At 39.8% G+C, this 12,249-nt stretch overlaps 1 protein-coding gene across 5 annotated transcripts in view; it reads right to left on the bottom strand.

Moving 5' to 3' along the window:
- The window catches only part of SPATA20 (spermatogenesis associated 20), a 50,116-nt gene extending 40,160 nt beyond the window's left edge, over window positions 1-9,956 (bottom strand). Inside the window, exons 1-2 of one of the 5 annotated variants that reach the window (XM_039342832.1) lie at window positions 9,220-9,956; window positions 2,193-2,330 (exon numbers count right to left, since the gene is read on the bottom strand). In XM_039342832.1, the coding sequence (XP_039198766.1) occupies window positions 2,193-2,330; window positions 9,220-9,314 (233 nt within the window). In that variant the 5' untranslated portion in view covers window positions 9,315-9,956. Of the gene's footprint in view, window positions 1-2,192; window positions 2,332-8,882; window positions 9,088-9,219 lie in introns of those variants that run through there. The other 4 variants (XM_039342831.1, XM_039342833.1, XM_039342835.1 and 1 more) reach the window with 4 other exon arrangements.
- Between the last annotated feature and the right edge of the window lie 2,293 nt (window positions 9,957-12,249).

Genomic DNA, 12,249 nt, shown 5'->3' on the forward strand with positions numbered 1-12,249 from the left:
CAGCATCCATATAAGACATCATCTACTGTTGCTTTGCAGTCCAACATTTTCTGCCAAGCAGAAGAAACCATGTGCATTCTAAAAAGTGCTGCCTGAACTATTTGCACAGGAAATTACACACTTGGTAAGATCTGGAACTATGCCAAAGTAACTCTCCAAAGTAACTCTTCAGATGGTCTCCATCTGAAGAGGAGGGGAAGCAGAGCAATTTAGCATAGGTAGGTGTCAAGTGTATACTTCATTAGAATTTGAGCTCATTGTTGTTGTTGATTTTAAGTATCCATGAAACCATTTTAATTAAAAGTAGCTTGCTATGTAGTGAACAATCAGGGTGTTCTGGCCAGTCAGATGTTGGACTGGGATTGGGGAGACCCATACTCAGATCCATCTTCATAAAAATTCACAGAATGACTTTAAAACAGACACTCTCTTCACTAACCTACCTCGTAAGCTGGCTGTTGTGAAGATAAAATTAAACAAGACCTGCATGTTAGTTATCCTAAGCTGTTGGAAGAAAACTGGACTATGTATCTAATTAATAAACAATGGGAAACTTCTTATTGTTCTATGAGAATTCTTGAAAGATAAGTTCAGAGAATTAGTTTTCAGGATTTTAATCTCATATTAAAAATTAGCTTTTAAAAAAATAATTTTTCATCACTCCATTTCAGCTACTTTGTCATTGAGCAAAACAGTCACTAAGTGAAGCACATGCTTCACATGATTCAGAGAGATCATTGGTTGCTGCTATCTCATTTAGATAAAATCCTCTTGTGCGGCAATGCCATTGTTACTCTCATTCTGCCATATGTTATTTTCAAGCGCATAAATTTGGTTGTAAGTATTGTATGGCATGAATCAGAAAATGAATGGTGTACTACCATTTATTACTATCTTACTGGCAAATGGTTGCTAACTAAGATAGTCCCAAAGCAAGGAGGCATTGTATTAAAGAAACCAATTACTGTATGATTGTATCAGCAATACAATATAATATAAAAGTAAATGTAAATAAAAAAGGAAGGGAAAGGACAATAATATTAGAAGCAAAGCTACTCCAAAAAACTTTGACCAAATTGTTCAAAAGTCCTCTCCTTGCCCTTCTATCAAAAAATTCAACAACATCCTAATTCAAATGTTAACAAAGGACACCTGTTATATATACAATTTTTAGGTTTTACAGAACAAAAGACATCCAAAATCAAACACAGACATGTCTCAGCTTTTCAGTCTGGTTAAACATTTTAGATTTCACCTCAAGACATAGATCAAACCAATAAATTCAGTCCATTTTTTCAGTAAGATAGATACAAAATAGTCACAACAACATACAAATTTTTAAAAATTTAAGATTAACTATAACCTAAAACAACATAAAAGAGAATTACAATGGAAGAAAAACAATTATGCTACTAAAACAACTGTGTGAATAAAATGTTTTAAGATTCCTTTTGTTCTGTACCAAAATACATTTCAGATTCAGAGATAAAAAAGTAAAGAAGTACATTGGCCCTCCATAAAGCAGCTGCAACTTTTCCTGGGCTCACAGAGTACCTACACAATCCTGACAAAGACATATGAATTAAGGAGGTGCTGACAGCACACACCCAGGGCCACATCAAAGCACTTTGTTAGTTTCTCCCTTGTTATCCAAGGGAGATCTCAGTCACTGTCACTAATCACCATGTCCAACCTTCAGCAATTTTGAGCCTCAGCGTCTAACAGTAGGGATTAGGCAGTCTCATATAACCTATGCAGAACAGAATAAAATAAAAATAGGCAAGGAGAAGGCAGAAGAGGAAATCCAAATCTCAATTATATAAAAGGGTGGAAATAAAAGAGAGAGGCAAGAATAACAAGGAAGAGGTATAAATAAATATGATTATATAAACCTTAGATTCATCTCCTTTGCAGATAAGATAAAGGAGGAACTCAGAAACAAGCTACAAACAGGAATTCAGAAACAAGGATGGAATTAAACTTATGGTCTGTATCTGAAAGTTGAGATAGTGCTGTTTAGACACTGAGTTACAGGAGGAAAAATGTTTTTATGAGAATGGAAAGTCTGGAGGCTGCTATAAATATTAAAGGAAAATGGTAGACTCTTAAAGAAAAGTGTCTGTGAAATCCCCAAATGATCTATTTCACATCACTCCTGTGCCTAGTAAGAGAAAGGGGAAAAAAATCCTTACCAGTCAACAGGGTTGTGGGCATGTTGAAGGAGGTAAGGAGATTTCTCATGGAGGAGCCGGTTAGTATAGAGGCTGTTGTTGGTCTGGCTGCCTTTCCCCCCTGTAGCCATGCTTGAGGTCGCCCTCAGAAAGATCGTCCTGAAACAAGAAATGCCAAATATAGACCGAAGGCAATTTGGTCAGTTTCTTTCCCAAGCAGCTAGATGTAGATTGGATTTCAGGTTGGGTTTCTAGGGCAATGTACAGCATATACTTCCTCAATTGGCTTTTTATCAGACTCAAAACTGCATTGCCAGGAAACAGACCCATCTGAATTCACAAACAAACAAATTGGCATTTTGTCCAAATCAAAACTGGATAGCCAGCAGAACTTAGGAGGCCTACTGCTAGATCTTAGGCTCAGCAGGCATGTGGTTTTCAGTCAAACAGCCTTCCTTCCCAGGTAACTCCCTGCATAGGCCCCAGGGAGTAAATCATGATTTTACACACATTAAGCGTAACAGAAGGAAGTCATTTTTTAGCCTAAAGTTTAAGGACATCGTTCAAAATGTAGAAAAATTCCTAAGTTGTTGTTGCTGTTGTTGTTGTCTGTACTCAGACAAATAGACTGGTGCAAATACAGGAGAATAATTGTAGCTTAGGGTTGACATGAGGGGTCCTTGGTGCTCTCTGAGCTTGCTTGTTTTCTTGCAGACATTTCATTACCCAAACTAGTGCAAGAAAACAAGCAAGCTCAGAGAGCACCAAGGACCCCTCATGTTTAGACTGGATTTGGCATGTTTATCCAGTACTCAGTCCTTCTCAAGGACCTGGGATAGACAGATGTTTTTGTCTGATGTGTTAGATATCATCGCAGAATGTAAGCTGTTCCGATTATTATTATATCACCTCCATATTAAGACTGATGATCAAGACTGTCTTCTTAATTTCAGTCTATTACTGGAGGCATTGGCTTTTACCCTTCATTTACTTGTTCCCTTTCTTTCTGAGGCCATGGTAAAGTTTATTATATATTACTACATATTAGCTAGAAAGGAAGGCCTACCGGAAAGGAATAAGATTCCCTTCCCAGATCAACCACAAAGGATACAGTATCTCCAAAATTCATGCTCACGTTTATGAGGAAGGCAGCAGAAGCGGCCTTTAGCTCCGCAACTACTTCCTTCAGTTACCTCAGACCTCCTCAGACTATCTCAGCTCTCAGCTGGCATCTGAGTTGGAAGAAAGTGAGGATTTCAAACCCAAGCCATGTACAGGACAGAAATTGTATTGCAGCTCCCCCCCAGCACATGTTGTCATTTCCTATACCTATATAGTTTGTTTAAGAAGCTACCATGCTATAAAGCTGAGTGCCAGTCCCTACAATTTGAAAAATGGGTGCTTTCTCATTGGCAGCCATTTTATAAATGTGCTGAGGAGAGGCTCTCAAAATTACCAATGTGCCCATTTGTCCCAAATGAGCCTTTCCTTTGCTCTACAGTAACCTCATCATTCCTAAACTTTCTACTCTTTTTATTCCTGTTGTTTGCTTTATAAATAACATTTTCTGCTTTATGCCTGGTATAACAGCCTCTTTGCTCTCGTTATCTTCTCTGGAATATTTGTAACCTGCACTTTTTATCTAGGGTTGCTGATCATTCCTCAAGGGTCTAAAACTTTCTAAATGCTATAAAGATTCAAAGTAAGAAGAAATCTGCCATTATTTTAAACAAACTAGGTAGCCTGCCAAGGGCTAGACCATATTCCTGTTAGGGCACAGAAAACAGTAATGCATAGTACCTCTGATGTACAAAATCCATCATTCTTGGCTCAAACATTTGGTAGAAACTGCACATATTTGGGGGAAATGCATATAAAACTTCACGCACTTGGGAACATTAGGTACAAATTCTCTATATTATGGGCAGCTACACAAAAGAAAGAAATGAACATCTTAAATGCGGATAATACCAGTATAATAGGAGCAGCTGCTTGAAGTTGTACAGTGGCAATCCATAGTAATCTAAACTGATGATACACATACAGTGACATGATCATAGAAATGCCATCCACATGTATGTGCATCCCAACCTCTGATGTAAGTAGGGAAACCTTGTCATACAGTATGAGCAACATGTCACCACGAATATTTCATCATTTGCAGCAGTTTAGCTCCGAGAGGCAGTTTAGTCTAATCGTTAAGGCATTAGGCTAGAAACCAGGAGACTAATCCCATTTTAGACATGAAAGCCAGTTGGATGACTTTGGCCAGTCTCTCTCTCAGTCCAATCCATCTTACAGGGTTGTTGTTGTTGGAAAACAGGAGGTAGGATTTACACAACCGGAGGAGGAAGGGTTTACACATCCGTATTTACACAGAGGGAAAAAACAGTCCAATCTATCAAAAACAGTATCGTAAAAAAAAAGATTAGGAACGCAAGTTAAGATAGGCAAGAAAATAGTAAGTGAGCACCTGTCCACCCTAGATGAGTTCAAATCACCAGGATCAGATGGACTACACCCCAAGGTTCTGAAGGAACTGGCAGATGTGATCTCAGAACCACTGAGCTATATCTTTCAAAGATCCTGGAGCACTGGGAAACTACCAGAGGACTGGAAAAGAGCTGAAGTAATTCCCAGCTTCAAAAAAGGAAAAAAAAATGGATCCAGGAAACTGCAGAACTATAAGAACCTCAATACCTGGGAAGATCTTGGAAAAGATAATCAAGCAACGAATCAGCGAACACGTAGAGGCAAACAAAGTCATTACCAAAAGCCAACATGGGTTTGTCAAAAACAGATCGTGCCAGACAAATCTTATTGTATTCTTTGACCAGGTGACAAAATTAGTGGACCAAAGGAATGCTGTGGATATAATTTACTTAGACTTCAGTAAGGCATTTGATAAAGTAGATCACAACCTACTACTTGATAAGATAGAAAAAAGTGGGTTAGACAGCATCACCACCAAATGGATTCGTTGGCTGACCAGCCGTACTCAGCGTGTGGTCCTCAATGGAAGTGCATCTACATGGAGGGAAGTGTGGGGTGCCCCAGAGCTCTGTTCTGGGCCCAGTGCTCTTCAACATCTTCATCAATGATTTGGATGAGGGGATAGATGGGGAACTCATCAAATTTGCAGACGACAACAAGCTGGCAGGAATAGCCAACACTCCAGAAGATAGGTTAAGATACAGAAGGATTTTGACAGACTTGAACATTGGGCGCTATCTAACAAAATGAAATTCAGTGGTGAAAAAGGTAAGATTCTACATTTAGGCAAGAAAAACCAAATGCACAGGTGTAGTATAGGTGGTACCTTGCTCAATAGTAGTAACTGCGAAAGGGATCTTGGAGTCCTAGTGCCAATCACTTAAATATGAGCCAGCTGTGTGCTGCAGCTGCCAAAAAAGCCAACACAGTGCTAGGCTGTATAAACAGAGGGATAGAATCAAGATCACGTGAAGTGTTAATACCACTTTACAATGCCTTGGTAAGGCCACACTTGGAATACTGCATCCAGTTTTGGTCACCATGATGTAGAAAAGATGTTGAGACTCTAGAAAGAGTACAGAGAAGAGCAACAAAGATGATTAGGGGACTGGAAGCTAAAACATATAAGGAACGGTTGCTGGAATTGGTTATGTCTAGTTTAATGAAGAGAAGGACGAGGGGTGACATGATAGCAGTGTTTATTTATTTATTTATTTATTTATTAGTAAAATTTATATGCTGCCCAATCCCTAGGGATATTGTTCCAATATCTCAGAGGCTGCCACAAAGAAGAGGGAGCAGAGCTATTCTCCAAAGGCAGGACAAGAAGCAACGGATGGAAACTAACCAAAGAGAGAAGCAACCTAGAACTAAGGAGAAATTTTCTGACAGAACAATTAATCAGTGGAACAACCTGCCTCCAGAAGCTGTGAATGCTCCAACACTGGAAGTTTTTAAGAAGAGACTAGACAGACATTTTTCTGACATGGTATAGTGTTTCCTGCCTGAGCAGGGGTTTGGACTATATGACCTCCAAGGTCCCTTCCAACTTAATAGTAGTAGTAGTAGTAGTAGTAGTAGTAGTAGTAGTAGTAGTAGTAGTAATGTGTGTTTGCCACCGTAAGTTATTTTAAAGAATAATAAAGGTGGGATATAAATATAAATCAATAAATGTACACTCATGAAACTGCAAGTGAGGCCTAAGATCAACCAGTACCACAATAAATAGAAGATGCTTAATGATAATATCAATCTTCCTTCCATTTTGGGGGGTCCAGAGGTCTTTTATATTCAAATATCTGCTATTCCTAAGCATTCCTTAGGAATGCTTAGAAAAGAGCCTCTCATTAAATATAGGTAAGATAAAAATACCTTACTCTTTTCTAAGAGTTCAAAACTATCACACTTCAAAACTGTGATAGAGCAGCCTCTCTTGCACCCTTTTCAAAGACCCTTGCCTGTTTCTACCATCATTACTAATCTACATCTGTAATGGAATGTGTGGATGACCTTGGTGATTGAGAAGTAGAGATGCTGTCGAGGAAACGATCAGACAAGAAAGGCAGGAGCTCCCAGTGGCTTAACAGTCAGGGAGAAAAACTTAGGATGGACCCACCCTAATTGATCAGATAGTTAAAAGTGGCTCAAAAGTGGGAAGTTTGTACCTTCAGACTCTTGCAAGATTCTATTAATGTAGCCTTACAATAAAGTAGGATTAGTTCTTCTAGTCGTGTTTCTTGTCTGGGTTTACCTGGGAGGGTTGACATATTCAAGCTGAGGAATTTCAAACTGGCCCTGACTCCACCCACATTCCAGAATATAACGTGGATCACTAGCAGTAAGGATTCATTGAAGTAAGCGCTGTATTGAACCAAGACCTCTGGAAAATACTCAGTAGATCTTTTTACATATTGTAAATCAGCTTGTGATTTTCCATATTGGTGGTCTCATAGCACTATACTATTTTTACTATTTCTGTTTTTTTACACTTTCTCTCTCTCTCACTCTCTCACTCTCTCTCTCTCTCACAAACACACACACACACACATATACTATATAATAGAATCTGCCTTTTTTGCTGCATAAACTGCACGTGACTAAGAATTTTGGCTGGCTGGGTTCTGTGTTATATTCAGATAAATTATTTATCACGTTTATAATATATCTGTGAAGCATATTATACAACTTTATTCTTGAGTCCATAGATTTGAAATATATATTTCGATTTCAAAATCGAAATATCATCTCTCAAAATGTTACTGAGATTTTTCTTTAACAGCAATGGGCAGATTACAATCCTCGAGCTGTATGTTGTCATCCAAGAGTCTTGAATGCATCCTGTTGAGTAAACACCCCTGGAAGTCAAAGGGGTTAACTCCTTCCTTGATGTTGCTACATCACTAATTTGTTTAGCATCCTTGGTCCATCAGGCCCAGGAGCCAAAGATTCTTTTCACTGCAGAAATCAAGGTATCTGATGCTGTGGCCTAATGTTACTACCAAAGGTTAATTCCAGTCTGCTTCCTAGTGGATCAGTGTGCCAGAGAAAAGGAAGCTGGCAGTTCGTGCCCTTTAGACTTTTCCTACAGAATGTACATAGGTCCTTTTGCTCTTCACCTCCCACTGAATTTATGCATACTATTATGGGAAACCTCTGGCCTAATGCTAGGACTGCAGGCACTGTCCCTTATAGGAAAAAGGACTTCAGGGGGAAAAAAATAATGACTACAAATGCTAGCTATTAGGAGAAAAGCAGACAAGGGTGGGAAGAGGCACTTTTAACCTTTCCTCCTTTGCAATTTGAGCAAAGGAATGAGCTTTGGTTAAGTATGCATGTATGCATGCATTGCATGTGAGGCCTTGAATATCTCAGAGCCAAAGAAAATACTTATTTTAGGGAGCTCTTGGATACACAATATTCTACACAAATATACTTTTTAGTTTATACATCAGTCTTCCCAACTTGACACCTTCTAGATGTGTTTGACTACAACTTCAATTTTTCTCCAGCTCACATGATTATACTAGTTGAGAATAATGAGTATTATTTATACGGGGCTTTAAGTCACCATAATTTATCAGTTATTATTCATAGCAGTATAATCTGGGATATACATGCTCTAAATAAAAATCAATTATGTTAAATACTGATTTTTTTTAGTTAGAGCATTTATATCCCAGGTTTCTTCTGTAATAGATTTTAAGAAATATAGGTAAAGATTTCCTTTTCAGACTCTACACTGATTCAACCCTTTAAAGCTTCATCAATCTTCCAAATGGATGGCTTGCTCAGCATGAAACTAAATCCACATAGCTTTTTGAGAAAGAAAGTTGGCCAAGACTGGGGGAGTAAATACCAATAAGGATGTATCAAAAACGTAATTATCAACAACGGGAGGAAAAACAATTTAACTGTTCTCCAAAATCAACATTGGCCTGAAAAAGCTAGTTGTATCAGGGTAACAGAACGGGCAGGTGGAGAACCAAAGTCTGCTTCCTAGTGGATCAGCGTGCCAGAGAGAAAAAAGTTGACAGTTCGTGCCCTGTAAGGCTTTTCCTGGGTCCCTTTGCTCTTCACGTCCCATTGAATTTATGCATACCATCACGGGAAACCTCCATCCACGAGGTTTCAGAAGTAGGAACTAGATATTGCTGCAGCCATGCCAACGGTAAAAATCAAGCCTACAGACCGCCGGGTTGGATCAAAACTAGGCCATACCTTCTCAGAGTCTCCTAAACGGCAACAGAAAGAGATGGAATCTCTTCCAGGTCGAGCGAACGTTATGCAGTTAAGAAGAACTGGCACCGACAAAGAAGTTGCCCCAGTCAAATGAAAGCGGGGTAAAAAGACACACGGCTTTTCTCCGTGGCCGGAGAGAAACCCCTTTCGGGGGGTTTCCCAGATCTGTTTCCCCTCCCCCCCCCCAAAAAAAAAAATCTGCATGTAAACACCGCAAGCACGTGACCTGCCTGGACCAAACAAAAACCCGCAAGAGGCCGAGGAATTGGAGCGACCAGGAAGAACCGCTCTTGGTTCTGCGGCGCGGCCCCGATACCTGCGCGTCCAGGAGGTTCGCTTGTGCCCGGGCCGGCGGCGGAGCAGCAGGTTACAGCTCGTGCGGCGCCAGAGCGCGACGGGGGCGGAGATCATCGGGGCCTAGTCAGAAGGAAGCACCGGGTCTCGTCAGAACCGGACGCGCCATTGGAGTCCCTCCCCAGATTTTCACAGCTCTGTTCCAGCGTCACGGAAGGGGTGTGACTCTGTTTTGACACAGGTTTCAGAAAGGGGAAGGGTGTTTCAGCAGAACAAGACAGAGAAAAGACAGGGTGAGCGGGAGAGGATCGGCTCTCCCTGACATTACATCGAAACAAACTGGATACCTATTCCAGAGGCTAGTTTGTAGTGTAGTGGCTTAAGTCATCAGGCTTGAAACCGCGAGATGGTGAGATCTAGTCCTGCCTTAGGCTGAAAGCCAGCTAGGCTAGTCACTCTTTCAGCCCTAGGCAGCAGGCCATGGCAAGCACTTCCCAAAAAACGTTGCAAAGAAAACTAGTTGAAGGCGCACGCACATGCACATTGAAGAGACATCCTAGTACACATGGGCCGAGCCGTTTTCTAATAGGTCTGTGAATTTCAAGGCAGGATCCCCTAGTCTCCTGCAAGGAAGCCAGTCCTTAAGCATCCTTTAGATGTACGCATTCCTAGTATCTTTTGGGAGGCTACGCCAGTTTGTGTAGATTGCCACACATTTAGTCTCGGATCAAACTACAGTAATTGTCCATCTACTACAGTGGATCTCAACCTTTCTAATGCCGCGACCCCATAATACAGTTCCCCATGTTGTGGTGACCCCCAACCACTTATACATCACTGGGTGCCAGGGGAATGGCCAAAGAAAAAGGGGGGAAATGGCGGACAGCCTTGTTTGGCGACCCCCGTGAAATGGCCGTTCGACCCCAAATGGGGTCCCGACCCACAGGTTGAGAACTACTGATCTACTAGGACCTAGGCCGACTTTTCTGGGTGAGAATAGCTGTCCAGGTCAGCTACGTCTCATCCTGCTGCTGCAGGAGGCTGTCTTTTAGAAAAGATTCAGAGATCCTCTGCAAGTCTTTCACCTCTGTCTCGGTATTGCTAAGAGGTAAAAATGTTAAAGGACAGCTTTTTCTCACCTTTTACTGGAGATAACGTTGAAGCAAGTGGATAAAACCGGAAACCATGTATCTGAAATGCTATTACTGAGCTGTGTTGTTTCTCCTGTCCAGATGCAAAATACAGATTTGATTGTGTTAATCCATTAGTTTCAAATGTATAGACCCAGTCTTTGTTACCTGTTCTTAAAACATGAGTATGATGTGTGAGCTCAACCAATATATATTTCCTTTCATTCTAGCAGGAAAAGCTCTTTGACTCAGCAATTAGAGAAGCAGAAACCTCAGGACTCCCTTGCCTGCTGATCTTATCAAGTTAAAGTCCATAATTGGTTTCTTTACATAAATACACTTAGGTTTAAACTTCAGATTAAAATCTAAAAGAAAAGTAGGCATGCTCAGAACCAGCTTCTAGTGATGTAATCAGTCCACTACATTAAAAGCAAAATGAGATTCTGATATGATGCTTGAAAAGTGATGCAATGGGAAGGGAAGCCAGAATGGGATTGAGTTCATCAAATGGCTCATTTGACTGTTGTTGAAAGGGCGGGTAGGGAAGTTATTCCTTTTTTATTGTTTTTATATTGGGTTTTTATCTTTGTAAGCTTCCTAGAGTCAATGAGAGTGAGTTTTCTTAAATCTCAAATATTCATTGTGCAAGACATGATGTAATAAAAATGCTGTAATTTAAAATTTTGCTCTGTGCCTTTTTGAACACTGATTTCCTATTTCTACAGTTAAGAAAAACAATTTCAGAAAGATAATCATGAAAATAAATTAGTAACTTGTTGATTAAATGGCATGAATTGCATGAATATTGTTTCTGACGGAACTGTTGAAATGTAGCTTGGGTGAAGTAGAAATCTTTGCTTTTACAGTAATTTATTTAGAAATGTGTTCTGCTGGACTGCACTGGTCTCTGTTGAATGACTAAACTGTAATGAAAAACCAAGATCCTTCCTGATCCTTCTGATGGCCAGCTACATAGTAATGAGGGATGTTGAAAGTTGAATTGAGGCAGCTTTTGGAGTCCTGCAAGTTTGCTCTTCCCAATCCACTTTTCATGCATGTTTTGTTTCAGATTTTATAAGCCTTTAATTTCTGTCTGCTCTAGAATGAATGATTAGAAATATGGAGAGTCCTGTATTTGGCATGGCAGTCAACTTCTGTTACTGCTTCAGATCCAAAATTCTACAGTAAAGAGCTTTGAATACTGAAATGACGGATGTGCATGTCTGCTTCAAAATACACCATTATATTCAATAGCTTATTTTTTGTAAGTGCACATAGACAGGTTTAAGATACTGAGACAACTGATTTTTATAGATATAAATTCATTTTATTTAGGCAGCTTTTTACAATTAGTTTTTAATACATTTTTTTTCCTCTGTAAGCTAACTGGAATTGTGCTAAAAGCTGGGTTAAAAGAGATCTTTAAAAATGATCTAAAATAATGTTTTAGTAGAGTAGATGGGAAAAGAAAACACAATGGCTGGAAAAGGGGCTATTAGCATTTGCCAGCTCTTAGCAGAACGAGCATCTCATCCTAATGTGCACCAAAACTTTGCTCTTAATTTGTTAACATAGACCAGCCTTGGTGTCTCTCAGATATGACATACCAGTACTATACTTTCCAAGGCATATGACCATTGGAATTACATTTCAACCTCTCTTCAGGGCTCAAGATTGTGCAACGTTGGTGACACCAAAGCAATTTAAGAAAAATCAAAGGTTTCTCCTGTCATATTTCTTCCAGTGACATATCAGTGACTCTGGAAAGCCCACAAGCAAGGCATGAGAGCAGCATGCTCTAAAGGCCATTTGAGTTGGTGAATACCATTAGTAACTAGACATTATCTCTTTTTATGAAAGCAGGAATGCCAATAGAACCAAGTACTATATAGTTTTTGTGAAGTTTCAGAGAATGGACACAG

This window comes from Crotalus tigris, unplaced genomic scaffold (assembly GCF_016545835.1).
Source record: "Crotalus tigris isolate CLP2741 ecotype Arizona unplaced genomic scaffold, ASM1654583v1 scf7180000017814.3102382, whole genome shotgun sequence".
Classification (NCBI taxonomy): domain Eukaryota; kingdom Metazoa; phylum Chordata; class Lepidosauria; order Squamata; family Viperidae; genus Crotalus; species Crotalus tigris.